We start from the raw sequence: 16,029 nt of genomic DNA, 5'->3' as shown, positions 1-16,029 counted from the left end.
TTTAACCAAGTCATAATTGTAATGTTAACATTAAATCCAAGTATTAACCCTCACACAGCCCTTTAAAGACATTAGGACTGAACACAAAATGTCCTCGCTTTCCAAAATTATGCTCCCTCTAAAAGTCTCCAACTCATGTTGGTCCTCACAAAGATAAAAGTACTGTACAAAAACACACACACACACACACACACACACAGCGCTCCACTTGCTTGGTGTGCCAAGAAGTAGGCCGAGATGCTGATCTGACAGTGACGTTGAGGGCATTCCTCTGTGTGTGTGTGTGTGTGTGTGTGTGGTGGCTGCTAAGATGCCTCGTCAGCTCTTTAAGCCTCCATGAAGCACATAATGGCCTTACCTCTCTGTTGTCCAAGTCGGCCTGGACCAGAGTTCCTTTGAAGCACGGCTCCACGTACCGAACATAGTCGGTGTACTGCACACAGGAGGAGACAGGAGGTTCATGAGCAAGCAGCAGGCGCTGGTTCGAATCCCTGGACCAGTAACAGCACTAGAGCCGTCACGCTGTCCATCACAAGCAGGACCAGAACCTCCCAACGTAACGAAGTACATTTACTCAAGTACTGTACTTTATCATCATTAGTTTCAGTCCGATACGAAATAGTTCAAAATGAGCTCCAACAACACCAGCAAAATCCTGCTTTTACATTAATGCATGAGTAATAATAATCTAATGATATGATATATAACAGTCACAGGGGACATTTTACTACTTTCAATACTTTAAGGACATTTCCCTGATTATACTTTCACTGAAATAACACTTTTAATGCAGAACTTTTACTTGTAATAGAGAATTTCTAGTTTTACTTAAGTAAAAGATCTGAATACTTCCTGCACCACTGACATAACTGATGCTGTGTTTGGTCATAGAAATATGTGTGTGTGTGTGTGTGTGTGTGTGTGTGTGTTTTTCTCACAGCGATGACGTTGACGAAGTCGTTCTCTCCGAGTGTGTCCAGGATGGTGTTGATGGTGTGTTTGGCGATGGTCATCTTCAGCCCCTTCATGCTGCCGCTGATGTCCACCATGATGATGATGTCTTTTGGAGACGTGGCTGCCTGAATGTACCTGAACACGGGATCACAGAAGACACTCACTGATTATTTATTCACATTACGACATTTATTTGTATAACATTTTGTATTGCTTTTATTAAACAGAGTGAACGCCGACAGAGACCTCCCTCACACATATCAAATACATGTGCACAAGAAAGTTTCAACTTCCTCACACCATCTCCTTTGCCCCTGTATAGGTGTGCATTAGATAGAGCTTAATTTCAAACATTGATATAATAAAACTAATGAAACTATGTAAATAACAATAATTAATAACAATAATTAAAACAAAATAATATAATTTATTTGAATATTTTGCAATATATTACTTCATATTTATTCTATGTATGTATTCATATTGGTATTGGCTAAAAATAGTAAACTCTTCTGACAAAAACAAACCATTATGAAGTATCAAATATTATGAACTTTAACCTCACAGTTATTGTATCATTTAAAATCCACCGAGCTGGAGTGTAAATGTGTCTCGCACTCGACCACTCACAGTCTCATATACATGTGTCTGATCTTTACAGCTCTTAATAAATCATTTAGAATTAATTTCTTGTGATCATACACACTACATCTACTGACACAAGTGAAGAGTTCAATGTTTCTACATGGATCAGATTTGACAGTATACGCCTGTTACTCCACATTATTAGTAAAAAAAAACAAAACAAGTAAAAACGAGTCCCTCTGAGCTGCAGTTTCCTCTCAGCAGATGCAAGCTGCAGCTTTTCCAGCTCAGCTGTAGTAATGCAGCGTGACGAGGCGTTCAGGGACATATGCAGCTCCCTGGTATTATTTAGAAATGCATGAACAGTCGCATATGGTGCCATGTGGGCCGCAGTGACCCGGCTAAGGAGCAGCTTATCGTCTTTTTCCAGAGGATCAGGACTCTGGCTGGCTGCTGCTCAGCCGACACACAGCCAGCAACGGCCGCCTCAGACTGACTGAAACTCAGCGTTATGTGGGGATTTTCTCCCTTTTTGTATCGTACTAATTTCTGTTGTTACGTGGTAAATAGACAGAGGGTGGACAAAATAACAGAAACACTTAACAACATCAGTTTAGTGAAGTTCTTTATGTCGGCTTTTTACTACCATCAACTTGATGGTCATTTTTGTGCATTTGACATCATGATTTTGGAGACTTTTCTTCTTCCAACACTATGAAAGCATGTAGCATTTGTATGAGGCTTTTTTGCTATCTTTTTTCAAGAGCATGGTTTTTCAATAGCCCTTGTTTGTGCTTAGATTTGCTCTGTTTCTGCTCAGACTGTATGCTTGCACTCAGATATATTGTTGCTTGCACAGATTTCCTGCACTTCAGCTTCAGCCCTTATCTTCCTTTTTCTATAATATCTACACCGGCCTCCCGTCAGTGTGCTAGAGGGGAAAACGACTTCCCCTTCATGACTCAGGAGCGAGAGTCTAGCGGATGGCTGGTTAACATGGCATTATTTGTAGGTATTATAGTAAAAAGTATGGGCAATGGTATATGAGGGAAAGCATTACAAAATCTGGGCGTGCTCTCAAATCGAAAGACCACGTTCTTGAGTAAAAATATTTATGACCTATTTATTTTCCAGGCAACACATTTATTAGTAGATTTTTCTGTTTTAACTAAAAGATCAACAAACAGAATGGCAATTACTGTATTTTTAGGGAAGAGGTTTAGTGGTGCAGGTAGTTCTGAGAGGCAAACTGAAGGCAGTGAAATATACTGTAGTCGCCTTTTGTAGTTGCTTCCAGCCTCTTTTGTTACTGGACTTTATGTTCCTGTTTCCAGTTCTGCTGGCGAGTTGACACCTTTATCAACAAACTAAACTAAGCAACCCATCTGTCTCAGTGTTTACAGCAGAGCAAATAAGTACTGAATATAATGTATATCTATCTTCCCCAGCTTCATTGAAATCCAGCAGAGCGCATTGTTTAACGTTGTTTAAACAGTGCCCTCTTGTGGTCGGGTGAATAATGAACGTTTTATCTCTGAGGTAAAAGAGGAAGTAGCATGGTCGAGGTTGACAGTCTGGCGTATTTAACAAGTTTCCAACTATAAAAAAAGACTACCGGTCTACAGCCATGCGAGCAGCTCTGTGAGGCTGCATTTCACGCTAACGTCTGCATGCCAACATGCTCCAATGACACTGCTAACATGCTAACATTTGCTAATTAGCACTAAACATGTACAAGTACAGCTGAGGCTGATGAGAATGTCATTAGTTTTTAAGATATTTGGTCATAAACCAAAGTATTGGATAAATTAACATTGTCACCTGCTAAGGGCACGACATGAAAAGTCAGTCAAAGTTATTACAGTTGAAGCATGAAGGTGTGTGCCAAATATCACAGCAAAAATATGTCAACCTTATGGTGATGCTAGCGGAAAAGTCAGGGCATCACCTCTTAAATCATGTATTAAATTTCATGACAATCCATCCAATAATAGTTGAGATATTTACATCTGGACCAAAGTGGTGCATTGACTAACGGCATTACCATTTTATTGTTTAAATATGAGACCTTGTTGGTGGACTGAACTCACCAGTTTCTATTCCTGCAGTCAAAAGCTGCAACACCGTTGGAGTCTGGAGTCCATTTAATACCTGATAGAGACACATGGAGTCAACACAGAGAGACACAACATCCACCAAACTGAACATTTCAACAGATTATGTGGACTGAAACATTACAAATATACCGTAGATTCCTGAATAGATTTTATTTATTTTTTTCTCAACATATATCCGATGATAGAACAGTGTCATTACTGCTTTATGCAAATGCGGTTTACAACAATTTGATCAACCACATACACTAAAACCAAAATTCACCATTAAAATCATTAAAAACCAAAACAGGATGAGTGATTTACAGAGCAGATATGCTGCTGTAGCAGGAAAAAAACTGGTAATTTACAAGCAAACATCAGCTAACTCCAGGGATTAGCCTCAAACTCACCGGGGTAGATCCTGAAGAAGCCGGTGGAGCTGCCGAAGTACTGCCAGGTGAGCGTTGGATCCTTCTGGAAGTTACTGATGAAGACGTCGTTTAACGCCTCAGAGTTGTAGATGGCATTGAGGATGTTGGGATCTGCACACAGAGGAGCATCCCGAGTCAGACCCGAGGGCAAAGCTAAACCTTCAGGAACCACCTGCTGACAGGTGTAATGATGACCTCTGACCTTTGTTGTAGACGTTGGTGGGAATCTGGATGTCGCTCTGCTGCGTGTTCACCAGCATTTTGTTAAAGTGTTCGTTCTCTTCTAGGGAAAACTCTCCGCCCAGCTCCACGTTGTTCCCGTCCTCGTCCACCGTGTTGATCAGCATCGAGTTGTAGTAATCAAACTGACAGGAAGAGGACATGGAGAGGTTTCCTTTCAGAATAAGATGCTGACTTTGGGAGAAAACGTTGGAACAGCTTGAAGTTTTGATAATAAATCTGGATCTTGACTGAGGAGTTAATATCTATCCTCAACCAACCAATTAGTGCCTAAAATCATTATTTTGTACTATATTATATTTTATTTATAATACTTTTATTCTCATATCAAGTTTAAAACTTATTATAACACTAAATTATTGACATTTCATATTAATAATCATGTGAAATGTTATTTCACATAAAGTGGTAAATGCAGGCAATTTGCTATTAATTAGCTCCATTTAGTGAAACAAACAGCTTTAACAAGTTATTGTTATATTGTGTCTCATCCTACAAATGCAAACATCGACTTTGTGTACTCTGTGTGGATGAGCTAAGAGTGCTGACTCGTCAAAGTAGGGGTCTACGGCATCAGACTACAAGATCCACCGACTGATTAATTGTTTATACGACTGATAATATCAAAAAAGTTAGCTTTCCCAGCATAGCCTAACAATACAATAAACAGCTCAACAACAATATTATTTTCACCAGATTACAAAAGTATTGTAAGTCAGGTTGTTTAGTGAGAAAGAACTTCTGAATCAACAAGTAAAGCCTACTCTTGTATACTCTGCTACGGTATATTCCTCCTATGTTTTTATTTTCGTCGCTGCAGAGTCGACCCAGTTTCCTCACAGGATCACTGAAGTTTGACCTAATCTAAATTCAGGTGTCAGCTGAAGCTTTAAAGCTTCAATCTGCTGCAGAGTTTGCTGCAGGCTGTAATCCACACTCAGTTAGCATGCTAATGTTAGCATTCAGCGGAGCCAAAGTAGACCTGAGGCTGACCAATTACAGCTTAGACCAATTAAACCTGTGATGGATTATCTACCTTTAGCAGGTTTCATTTCTCTGCAGAAACGAATGGCTGCCTGACGTACAAAATAAACACGAATGGCTGGAACTGTCCTTTAAAAATCAGCTGGTTAGTTATCAGGACAAAACAAGAGCACCAACCGCTAAAGAAGTGTTGTACTCGTGGTACAGGTCAGCATCCTCTGCAGACTCCGCCAACCTCTGAGGCAACAAACAGACAAGGAGAAAGACAGAGAACAAAAGTCTTGATGAGTTGTACAGAGTGCAACAGAGAGTAAAAACTACGTGTTCCATGTGAGGGATAATCTGCCTGTGTGGACTGTTAACATGCTTTAATGCAGTGGTTCCCAACCTTTTTGGATTTTGACCCAGTAAAATGAAGTCATGTCTAATTCATCATCAACACAGGTTACATAAGACCAACAGCTCTGAGCAACCAAAGCAGTTAAACCCTTAAAACCCACTCAGATTGTTTAATTTTAGTCAGTATTTCACAAGAAGAAGCAGAAATTAGGGAGAGGAATAATCACATAGTGACAGAATGAGTCACGCCACCGATTCTACACAGAAAAGTCAGTTCATGAGTTATGGTTAGTTGTACTCAGTGTACAGTAAACAATTGTAAAATGTCTTCGGTGTCTCTAGAGGAGGAAATAGCCCTGATGATGTCATAGTGAGGTCATCAGGGTTTGGAGACTATAAATGTAAAAAAAAACGTTTGCACACGTTAGTTTCAATGAGGTGGGTACTTAAGAAGCACAAAGGGACCTAGAATAACTTGTGATTTGGACCAGTGAACCAGTGTTTTTGGACCTTGACCTGTATTAGAGAGTAAAAGTCAAGATATCTGAGCCTCTGCTGCTTCGACTCTGACAATTCTTTGTGAGTCCCCCAACTTAAATGGATTTTATATAAGCAGCTGCTTATACTACACACTGGTCTTTGCAGCATCCCATCACATACAACACATATAGACTGAAGAAGCCTCTTTGTCCTCACCTTCACCGACTTCATCTTGCTTCCCAACATTCGTTCGATTTCGTCAGAGTAGTCCTTCACCAAGTCGCCTCCGTCCAGCTCCACGATCTTAACGATGGACTCCACATCTTTCAGTTTCTGAGAGGAAACAAAACCAGATTTTGAAGAGATGGCTTCAAGGAAACCAAGACTTCCCAGTAGCTGGTATCAGCTAAAGTGGATCCAAATAAATACACAAATAAACACATGCACAAATGGTTGGAGTCAGACCCGAGGGCAAATATAGAGTAACTTCTTCCCCAGAAGACCAGATGTCATTTGTCTTCCATTCAACATGATCACATTTACCGTTCTAGTGGTTTTATATTCATATCCTGTTTGTGTTAAAGCAGATAATCTGGTGGCACTTTTTTAGTTTTTGCTGCTTTGGAACATTTTTGACTGTTTCTATTTTCTTCTTGCTGCTGAGTATTTGTGACAATATTGTTTATTGTTTCATTTGCAGATTTATATCCCTTATTTTCTGGTCTTGATATTTGGCTTGTCTTTTCTTGTTGTTGTTTTGTTGTTTGTTTATTGTGTGGACCTCAGGAAGACTACCAACTACTTTGTGGAAGCTGATGGGGATCCAAGTAAAGAATAACAAACCAAACTCGCTGTGTCGTCTTCATTAAAATAAAAAAGTAATGGGTCTCAGAATGTGATGTGCCAACGAGTTATGAATTTCTCTTGTTTACATCATAAATCAAGTTCTTCAGTTTTTTAACTGAAGAGTTTTTAAAAATCTTTTTCAATCTAGGCAGTAATCCTCATCTGCTTTATTTCAGCATGCTTCCACACAGTAATTGAAACAGGGAAAACAGGTGAAACTGATCTAAAGCTGTTGGCAGGTTGGTTTGTTTTGAACAGATAATTCAGATTAAATCAGCTGCTGTGATGTTGAGATGCGTGTTTTTGTTTCACAGTGAGGCTCTTTGAGGTAATCAGGTTACTTTCTCTGGATCAAGAAGCTTGAGGTGGATCAGCCAGCAGACAGTGAGGAGGCACAGCCGAGTCAGGTTATTTACACTCTGAATCACTCGATTAAGTCATTCACTAATTCCAATTAGTCCAAGCAACCCACTTACTGAGCAGAAAATAATACTTGATCAGAGCGAAGCATTTGGTGTTACCTCAGAGGGTGTCTCTGATCTGCATCCATTCGTACAGAAAACTCAACACCCAGAACTTTAGGCTGCAGGTCTTTCCAGCCTGATAAATCTGCCATTTTCGGATGGAAGCTGCTGATGTCTGGTATTTGTACAAGAAATAAAAATGAAACGTTCTGCAGAAAAACAAGTATCGACTGTAACACAACGACTGTAAATGTAGGGTCACTCGTACGTTTCCCGATCTGAATCCTCTAACAGTGGGTATCTGCCGAGTCCAATCTGAAACTTATATTTACCTAAATGTAGATCAACCATGTATCTGAAACATCAGCTATAGACACGAAATGTGACACCTTATCAATCAAAATACTGAAGGTCCTGAGAGAGAAGACATCTCACTGTAGTGTTATAGAGTGGGGCTTCTTTCCAGAAAAGACGAGTAGAGACACCACTTCAACCAGACAGGTTTAGTTTTGACCTGTCGTCAAGCTACACATGGGATTAGCAAAAAGAGACGGTCAGTGCTGGCTAAAGAAGCTGCTGCTACCTGAATGTTTTGTACACTGAGCTTTGCTAATCAGAAAGAGGGTCAGAGTCAGAGCTTAGCAAACGCTGTCTAATGTTATTTTGCCAATCTGGGTGTCAGAACTGAGAGTCACTCACCGCTGTGCCCAAATAATTATTCATACCGATTGTCGTAAAGGAGAGCAGCGCTGCAACGCTAGCAGGCTGAGGTGGACAGAGCACAGCAGAGTTCAGATTTTAAAATATGCCAGGATCAGCCCCAACATGATCCTTAGGATCGGCTCGGGACATCTCAGACTCTCTCATCCACTACAAGAGAAAGCAACTGCAGGGAACCAGGAAGTCCAAGTTATTATAGTAATAGTATAATATAGTAATTATGTGGATTCACTTCCTTTACAGACGTGTTTCTGGGCTGTTTGTTCTAACTGCAGGAGGTGGTTGTGTGTGTGGAAGCAGACAAACTGCAGACTGCCAGTGATAAATCTAAATCTGACAGATAAATGGATGAATGTCTAAAATCAGAACAGGCCACAAATCCTGACGCCGGTAAAGAGGGCTCGGTCCTCAATCTGGGCATTACCATGATCCCTGTGTGTGTGTGCGTGTGTGTGCGCTCTCTGCTAAACACACATAAATACACTGACACAGACAGACGTTATCACACACGCTCACGCTCACTCACAAACACAGACAAACACTCCCTTATAGCTCTCTGTTCCCAGTTCAACCAGTCTGGTGGCCTTCTGACCAGTTTGAGGTTCAGCTGGATTTGGTTCCTTTTATTTTTATCAGTTAAAAGAAAAGCATCGTCTCATTTGAGTCCTCATAGTGACTTTAAATATGAAAGCAGGATGAGAAAAGAACCAGAAAAGAGAATGTTTTTGTATTATTGTTCTTGTTCTAATGTGTAACTGCAACATTTCTGGCAAAGCCTGAAAGAGAACATTGATCAATGAAATGTCATAAATGTCATGTTTGGCTTCTGTCTAGAGCCTCTATTTTACATGTAGACAATCATTCAACAGAGACCAGAGACCCACATGAGCCAGAAATAGACCAAACTGACGTGAAGCTTCAGCATCAGTTGGGGGGCTGAGTTTCTCTTGTTCTAGTCTAAAAGAAATCCGATTCTCTCTGGCCCGAAGAAACAAGTCCACATCTCTTCCTGACTGATGTTGACCTGCATTTTAACAGTTGAAAGAAACCCTCATTGTGTGTCGAAAGGTGGCGAAAGAGAAAAGTTAGAGAAAAGTTAGAGAAAAGCAGCTGGTTCCAGAAGTATTTCTCCCTGCTGTAAATTCTCATTTCAGATTTTTCTTTTAAACATTTCCTCAATGTTCCTCAACAAAGAAACACAAGATAATGTGACAGTCCTACAGGCTTATGTTATGACCACTAGTTTTAATGATCTCAGATTGTTTCTGAGAAATCATTATTTCCCTCAGTTTAAGAAGAAGGCTGGCTCTAATTACTACAATAAACAATAAAACTTTGAGTGAAACGTTTGATACTTAAATGCACCTTGGGTGTTGTTTTCTCACACAGTTGTTCATCTTTTGTACCAATGATTGAAGTTTCACATTGAGCTCCATTTAATATCGTCTACGCCAAAAAAGGAACCAGGGTGCCCTAAACTTCGCTCCTCCAACTTTAAAAGCACTAAGTGAAACAAAACGTATACTTTCAGAGTCTGCACAGCTGTGAAGGTCCGCATGTGGACCTGCCCACACTCAGACACCAATAAACATACACAGAACCTCTTAAATCAGGTAATATCAGGTCCAGAAGGCTGAACAGGGAGATTCACTCCTGGCCTTGGGAACACATAACCGTGTTCACAGTTGATTTTGACTTCATTTACCTTCTGCAGCAGCAGAGAGCCGGAGTATTTGGTGGTGACTTCTCGAAGCTGAACAGAGAACACAGACGCCCACTGCTGCACCCTGAAACAGACGGACAGACAGCAAAATACAACATGAAGGACCAAATCTGCAGGATTCAATAATACAACATCATTACTATCTGTAGTGGTGGTCAACGTGTTAACACAACAATGGACAACTACACAATGAAGCTGCTGCATAAATAATCTCTACTGTACGTACTGCAAATAATACATATAGTGGTTTAATATAGTTTAACATTTGGCCTGTCCTACATGTGATTGCAAGACACCCAATATATGTATGATAAAATCAATAATATAGCAGGACATCTTCTGGTAACATACATATTTTCCCCAACCATGCACCACCCACCTCCGACCTCCACCCAACTCAGCCAGAGTGCAGGCTACAGACATCCAAACCAGTTAAACACAAAAAGTACAATAAAGGACTGAAAACTGGAGTCAGGCGTGAAGAACAAGTACCAACAGAGTGACTACAAAGACGTTTTAACCTCTGGATTGTTTGAACTTGGATTGAAAGCTTTGAGGTTTTAAGTTGCACCTTTATTTTATTTTACAATAAATCTTTTCTTAACGTCAAACTGAACACAGGTTCAGGAAACAAGTTCACTTAAACAACTGAGACGTCTGTGTCAAACCACAAAAGACAGAAGTAGTGATAGTAGTTAAGTTTTTAGTAACAATAGCAGTAGAAACAGTCATAGTAGGAGTATAGGAACTGTTGTCGGAGTAATAGAAGTACTGCTGAATGTGGTAATGTGGTAGTCGGGATGTCACCGTGGTTAAGTCTGACCTCACAATTTATTAAAAAATATATAATTTTTCTTATCAATATCATGTTTGTGCAATTCTTACAAATATGTCAGTCTTTATTCTTATTATTATTACTGTTTAAATTTCAAACCCTTTTTTGTTTGTTTCCTTAAACACCATATATGAGACGTTTCACTCTGTTGTATTGTTGTTTGTTCATGTGTTGACTTTAATAAAGTTCTATGACAAAAAAAACCCCACAAATAAAATCATAAACATATACAAGCAGCTAGTGAAGCTCTAGTACACGCAGTGAACTGTATGTATGTGTGTATGTAAACAGTGTGTTTGTTGGGACACACTGCACGTCTGTTGCCGTGGTGACGCTCCGCAGCAGCGGTGAGTTACAGCAGAAAAAGGCTGTTAAATATGACAGTGATGAAAGAGATTTAGATAATCTGTTCTTCATCTGGGTCACAGCAGAGCTGCAGGTGTCTGCTCGGCACAAACGCACAATTACACAAAAACACAACACGAAACACAGAGCTGCAGCCAGTATGAGAACTACAGACGGGACCTGAAGGCACCATGAGTTCAAGTCATAATACAATGACAAATAGTCCATTATATAATAGCAAACTGATCCTAATGTTGCCAAAATACTGAAGACATCTCTGATATGACACAACTTAAATAGCAGTGAAACAAGTTCTCGTCAGGTTCAGCTGTAACTCCAGAGAGCCGACACAGCTCTCAATCCTACAACCTGTAAACACTTCTAATGCAGACGTCATCAAAATACTGAGATAGTGCACTTTATCCCCCCTGCTGTCCAGCTTCTCAGTTCCTCATGTTTTTTAGATATCTATAGTTATTTATTAATCTTACAGCCTTTGATTGTTTTTAGTTTTAGTGTTTTTTCTTTATTTTCCTAACTTTTCTATTGATCTGGATGGTGAGTTCAGGTTTGGGTTCAGTTTTATCACGTCAGGGGGACATTTGAGCTGTTTGACATGAGGACAAAAACAAAGCATGGATGTGTCCCCATTAGGACATAGACTCATCCTGATTACATAAATGTTAAATAAAATGGCTTGAGGATGAAATGATTTCACAGCTGAACATTTCATGTTGCATCTAAGATCATTTTAAATATTTTAACTGTAATAAATATGAAACTGGCCAGAATATTTATGTCCAGGTGGTAAATAATTACACATACAGGATGAAGACAGTGCGATGTCAGCAGAGAGTTCACACACACACACACACACACACACACACACACGCGCACACACACACACACTGCCAATTTACAGCACTGAAGTAGGACTTATGTGTGTGCGCATGCTTACTCAGCATGTGTTGAACAACGGAGGAGTTTATTGATCCATCTGTTCTGGACATTAATCCTCTCAGTGCAGACACACACACACACACACACACACACACACTCACACTCACACACACACACACACACACACACATAGGCTGTGGGTTTGTTTAAAAATAAATGCGTGGGTTTGTTTCCAGTTTCACAATATTCAGTCAATAAAATGAAAGAAAGAAACTCTGCCGTCACTTTGGTCTCGTCATCACTGTGAATCAGTAAATCTCAGCTGTTGTACAAAAATTCAAAAGGCTATTCAGAGTAAACAATAAAAACTCCAACATAATGAAATATGTAGTTTTCTTAACTGTGCCAAATAATGAGATGCAACTCCTTTAGTACAATTTGTTTGTACTAAACTATTATTTAATTGGCCTCCTCCAGTTAACGTTCCCCAAATATGAGCTGTGAGAAACTGATTTGAACTGAATTGTGCAGTTTACATTTACAGGTTTTATCTGTTTACCAGCTAAATCTACTGTACGGGATTCAGTCTACGGACACAAAGCTGGTAAACTCGGGCACCTGTTGTTTCAGTTTCAAGACGCCCTCTCCGACTACTGAAGCAACAATCCTCCATAAATCCCTCTGTGTGGCCTTCAGCTCTCTACAGATTTACTCTTTAGTCTTTTATCTCGGGCTCTTAACAAAAGAGCTTCAAACATCACATCCCACACTAAGAGCACTATCTATGTGTGGGACGTGACGTGTAGTGTAATGCTCAGACCCCCACCACACTGAACGCTTCTCTGTACTTGTACAGAGAGACATCTTTATGAGTTCTGGACTTTAGATACAAATCAACTTGTATCAACCTAATAATGTGAGCAGTCAGTCATTAAAATGAAGGGGCCCTGATGGTCAAAGGTGCAGCTTATGTACCTGCACTGTCTTTTCCATCTGTCGCAAATTTCAACTAAAAATGCCCCAAAAAATAAATCCTCCATCAAGATCACCTCCAAAATCTAATCAGCTGATCCTGATCCTGCTGGGGCTGATCTGCCCAACAGATTGAAGCCAAATCGGAACGCAGCCATCGTCTCATTTTTCAAGTTACAACCAGCAGAAAGAAGGTCGAACAGTCAGTAGTCGAGACAGTGACCTGCAGTGACGTAACGAAAGAACAAACAACCACCGGACACTACGACAGGAGCCCAGAGGTCAGAGTGAAAGTCACAAAATCAGCATGAGAAAGTCTTAATATCTAACTTTTTAAAGGGGATTAAAAGGAAGAAACCTCAGGAGGAGCAACAGAGAAGAAATCTCTCTTCCAATGACGGACAGGCATGAGATAGATGCCATGTGTACTAAAATAAACACTGTTTTTTGTGCCATTTCCCACTTGGGATGGTCGCATAGAGGCATGTTCAGATAGACTACAATACTGCGTTAAAGAAAGCAAAAGCACCCAGAGTTGTCTGGCAAAAAAGTTGAACTTTTGCTGCAACACAACGTCATCCAGCAACACGCTGCTGCGGCCAATTAGATACAAGCAACCGCACATTCCTGGTAGATGATTTTGTAACATGAAGGTGACATTTTTACTGTTTACCTGGAGACTGAAGAGACAGAATCAAATAACTCTCAAACTCCCCCCAAACAGCTGAGTGATGTTTTTGTCTGAAAATAAGTATCAGACCAAAAACCTCAGAACTAATGACAAAATGGGTCATTTCCTTCCCAAACGACCCACACGTGCCACCCCATATGATCAAGGTTGGTGAAGGTTCGGACTGATTGCAGTCAAGAAACAACATTACCAAACAGCAGATGCTTCGTTGACCAGCCTCCTCCTTCTCCTGCGGTTTAACAACGTAACGCTCGTAACTCCCTCCTTATATATTCCCAAAACCGCAGAAGGTCCTTCTCAGGTGAACATAAACACGCATTACGATTCACTGTATGACACCAGTCTGTATTTCAGAGCCGATGGGTCTCTGTCCAGGCCTGCAGTGGTCAGTCGGGTGGTGAATGTGGGTCAGGGTAGAAGGTGACCGGGGGGGGGTGGGGGGCTGTGAGCCATGCTGGCACACAGATGGTGATGGAGGAGAGAGAGTGTGTCCTCCAGGAAGCTGCAGCGCTGCAGGAAGCCACTGCTGCCTCACTCTAACACTGCCCGACAGGTTCATGCTAATGAGGTTGTTAGCATGAACTACAACAGGCAGAAAGACAACCCACCCGGACTGTCTGACAGGTGAATTCTGGGAAGTTTAGCAGTTTAAAATGTGGGCAAAGGAAAGTTGAGGACAGCTCTATTTTATACATTTCTTTTTCTAGTTGTTTATATGTTTTGTGTGTTTATTATTATTATTATTTTTTGGTTTCCTGGATTGTATTTTGTTGTTTTTTGTGTTTTTACGTCCAGTTATTAGCAGCTGTTTCGGTGCAACATTTCCTTTCCTTCTCAATACAGTGTGTGTTTTCTTGTATGTCTCTTGTATAGAAAGTCCTGTTCTGACTTCTTCAAAGGCCTGTTTGAAGGTCAAGACTTGATGTTACAGGTTAAGGTTGGAATACGGTTCAGGATAAATTTGGGGTTAAGGTTTAGACATGTTGTTGTGCAGGTTAATGTTAAGTTTTAAATTAGACAGCCGATATGAGATGGTTTAAAGCAGCTGTAACTCTAGCACTGGGAATAATCTCTCTGCTCAGACTTGTGGACAGAAACAGAGCAGATTTCAGTGAGTCCTGAGAGAAAACCGCAGTCAGCTGACACAAACTTATTCCCTCAGGATCTGCATGTAAACACAGAGCACTCCGGGAGTGAGGCTTAATTTATCTGGAACAAGTCCAGTTTTCTATGAGCTTCACATCCACACAGATTGACACGTTCACACTGGGAGCTGCCCAGTACGATGCCTTGCTCAAAAGGCACATCAACAGTAGAAGCTTCTGCTTACAAGCCCACTGCTCTACTGTTAACAGACCAGACTGCAGACAAGCAAATAAATGCAGCCACCTTGCCACTGTGCTGTGTTTTGGACCAACTGCTGCATGAAGAAATAAGATGAACAGCATGATGTCCCCACAAACTGTTGGGGGTTTAGCTGTAAACAAAATGGATCAATTTAAAGTTCAGTGTTTTTTTTTAATGTTTTGTCAATGTTTATTATTAAACAGGAAGAAAACACAGATCTTTGGGGAAATATCAAAGAATCCTTGACTGTCTCAGTCGCTGTGTCTGATTGACAGCAGCATCAAAACGGACAAGAAGACAATCTCAGGTACGTCTACATGCTGTTTAATATGCTGCAGCTGAGCAGCTAGCTTAACTGGCTATCTCGCTTGCAAACTTTACCCACCCACATGAATTTCTCCCTTTTGGTTTCTGATATTTTCTCAAAGGATTAAACAGGACAAGTGATTTACAGAGCAAATATGTTGCTGTAACAGACCAAAAAATTCAGTTCAGCTGAGCGTCCGTCTGTGTGATCGTACATGTGATAATCTTTCTGCGGCAGCAGGTGGGAGATACAGAGGAGCTGAGATCCAGTAGAGGAAGTGCACTTACGTCTCCGGTGGGATCTTCATCTGAGCCTGAGCTGTAATCCACAGGCAGAAAAATCCCAGAATCCCCAGGAGCTTCCTCATCCCCGGCGTCCTGCCCTCCATCCTGCTTCCAACACCAGGCATCAAGCTCCTCGCAGCTCGGATTCTAAAATTTTGGAGGCAGTTTCACAAACTGGGATCAGCTCTGAAAGTTCAAGAGGATCATAAAGAGTTTGTGGGAAACGGCTTCCTCATGTTGGCTAAAGCGAGTAGGAGATGGGGGTCACAGTGGTGGGCTTTTCACCCTGAATGCTCTCCGTCATGTCAGGATAAACCCGTCCTGCTGCCGGCATCTTCTCACCGCTTCCTGTTTTAGCTTCTCATCCTCAGTAAAGAAACTTCCAAAGGATCTTTAATGACGTCAAAGTCGTCCAGGACAAACTGACAAAGAGGTAAAAGCTAGTTTTGGTGCAAGAAGAAGAAAAAACTCTTGAGGTTAAAGATC

At 40.8% G+C, this 16,029-nt stretch overlaps 1 protein-coding gene across 1 annotated transcript in view; it reads right to left on the bottom strand.

Moving 5' to 3' along the window:
- LOC139286063 (voltage-dependent calcium channel subunit alpha-2/delta-4-like) overlaps positions 1 to 15,668 on the bottom strand; it is a 57,982-nt gene extending 42,314 nt beyond the window's left edge. The window contains exons 1-9 of the mRNA XM_070906728.1: positions 15,547 to 15,668; positions 9,845 to 9,926; positions 6,326 to 6,442; positions 5,468 to 5,527; positions 4,269 to 4,431; positions 4,046 to 4,177; positions 3,630 to 3,690; positions 939 to 1,089; positions 359 to 433 (exon numbers count right to left, since the gene is read on the bottom strand). Coding sequence (XP_070762829.1) covers positions 359 to 433; positions 939 to 1,089; positions 3,630 to 3,690; positions 4,046 to 4,177; positions 4,269 to 4,431; positions 5,468 to 5,527; positions 6,326 to 6,442; positions 9,845 to 9,926; positions 15,547 to 15,668 — 963 coding nt within the window. The remainder of the gene's footprint in view (positions 1 to 358; positions 434 to 938; positions 1,090 to 3,629; positions 3,691 to 4,045; positions 4,178 to 4,268; positions 4,432 to 5,467; positions 5,528 to 6,325; positions 6,443 to 9,844; positions 9,927 to 15,546) is intronic.
- Positions 15,669 to 16,029: the final 361 nt, after the last annotated feature.

This window comes from Enoplosus armatus, chromosome 6 (genome assembly GCF_043641665.1).
Source record: "Enoplosus armatus isolate fEnoArm2 chromosome 6, fEnoArm2.hap1, whole genome shotgun sequence".
NCBI lineage: Eukaryota > Metazoa > Chordata > Actinopteri > Centrarchiformes > Enoplosidae > Enoplosus > Enoplosus armatus.
The sequence above is the reverse complement of the archived record's forward strand: the minus strand, read 5'-3'. Positions and strand labels throughout refer to the sequence as shown.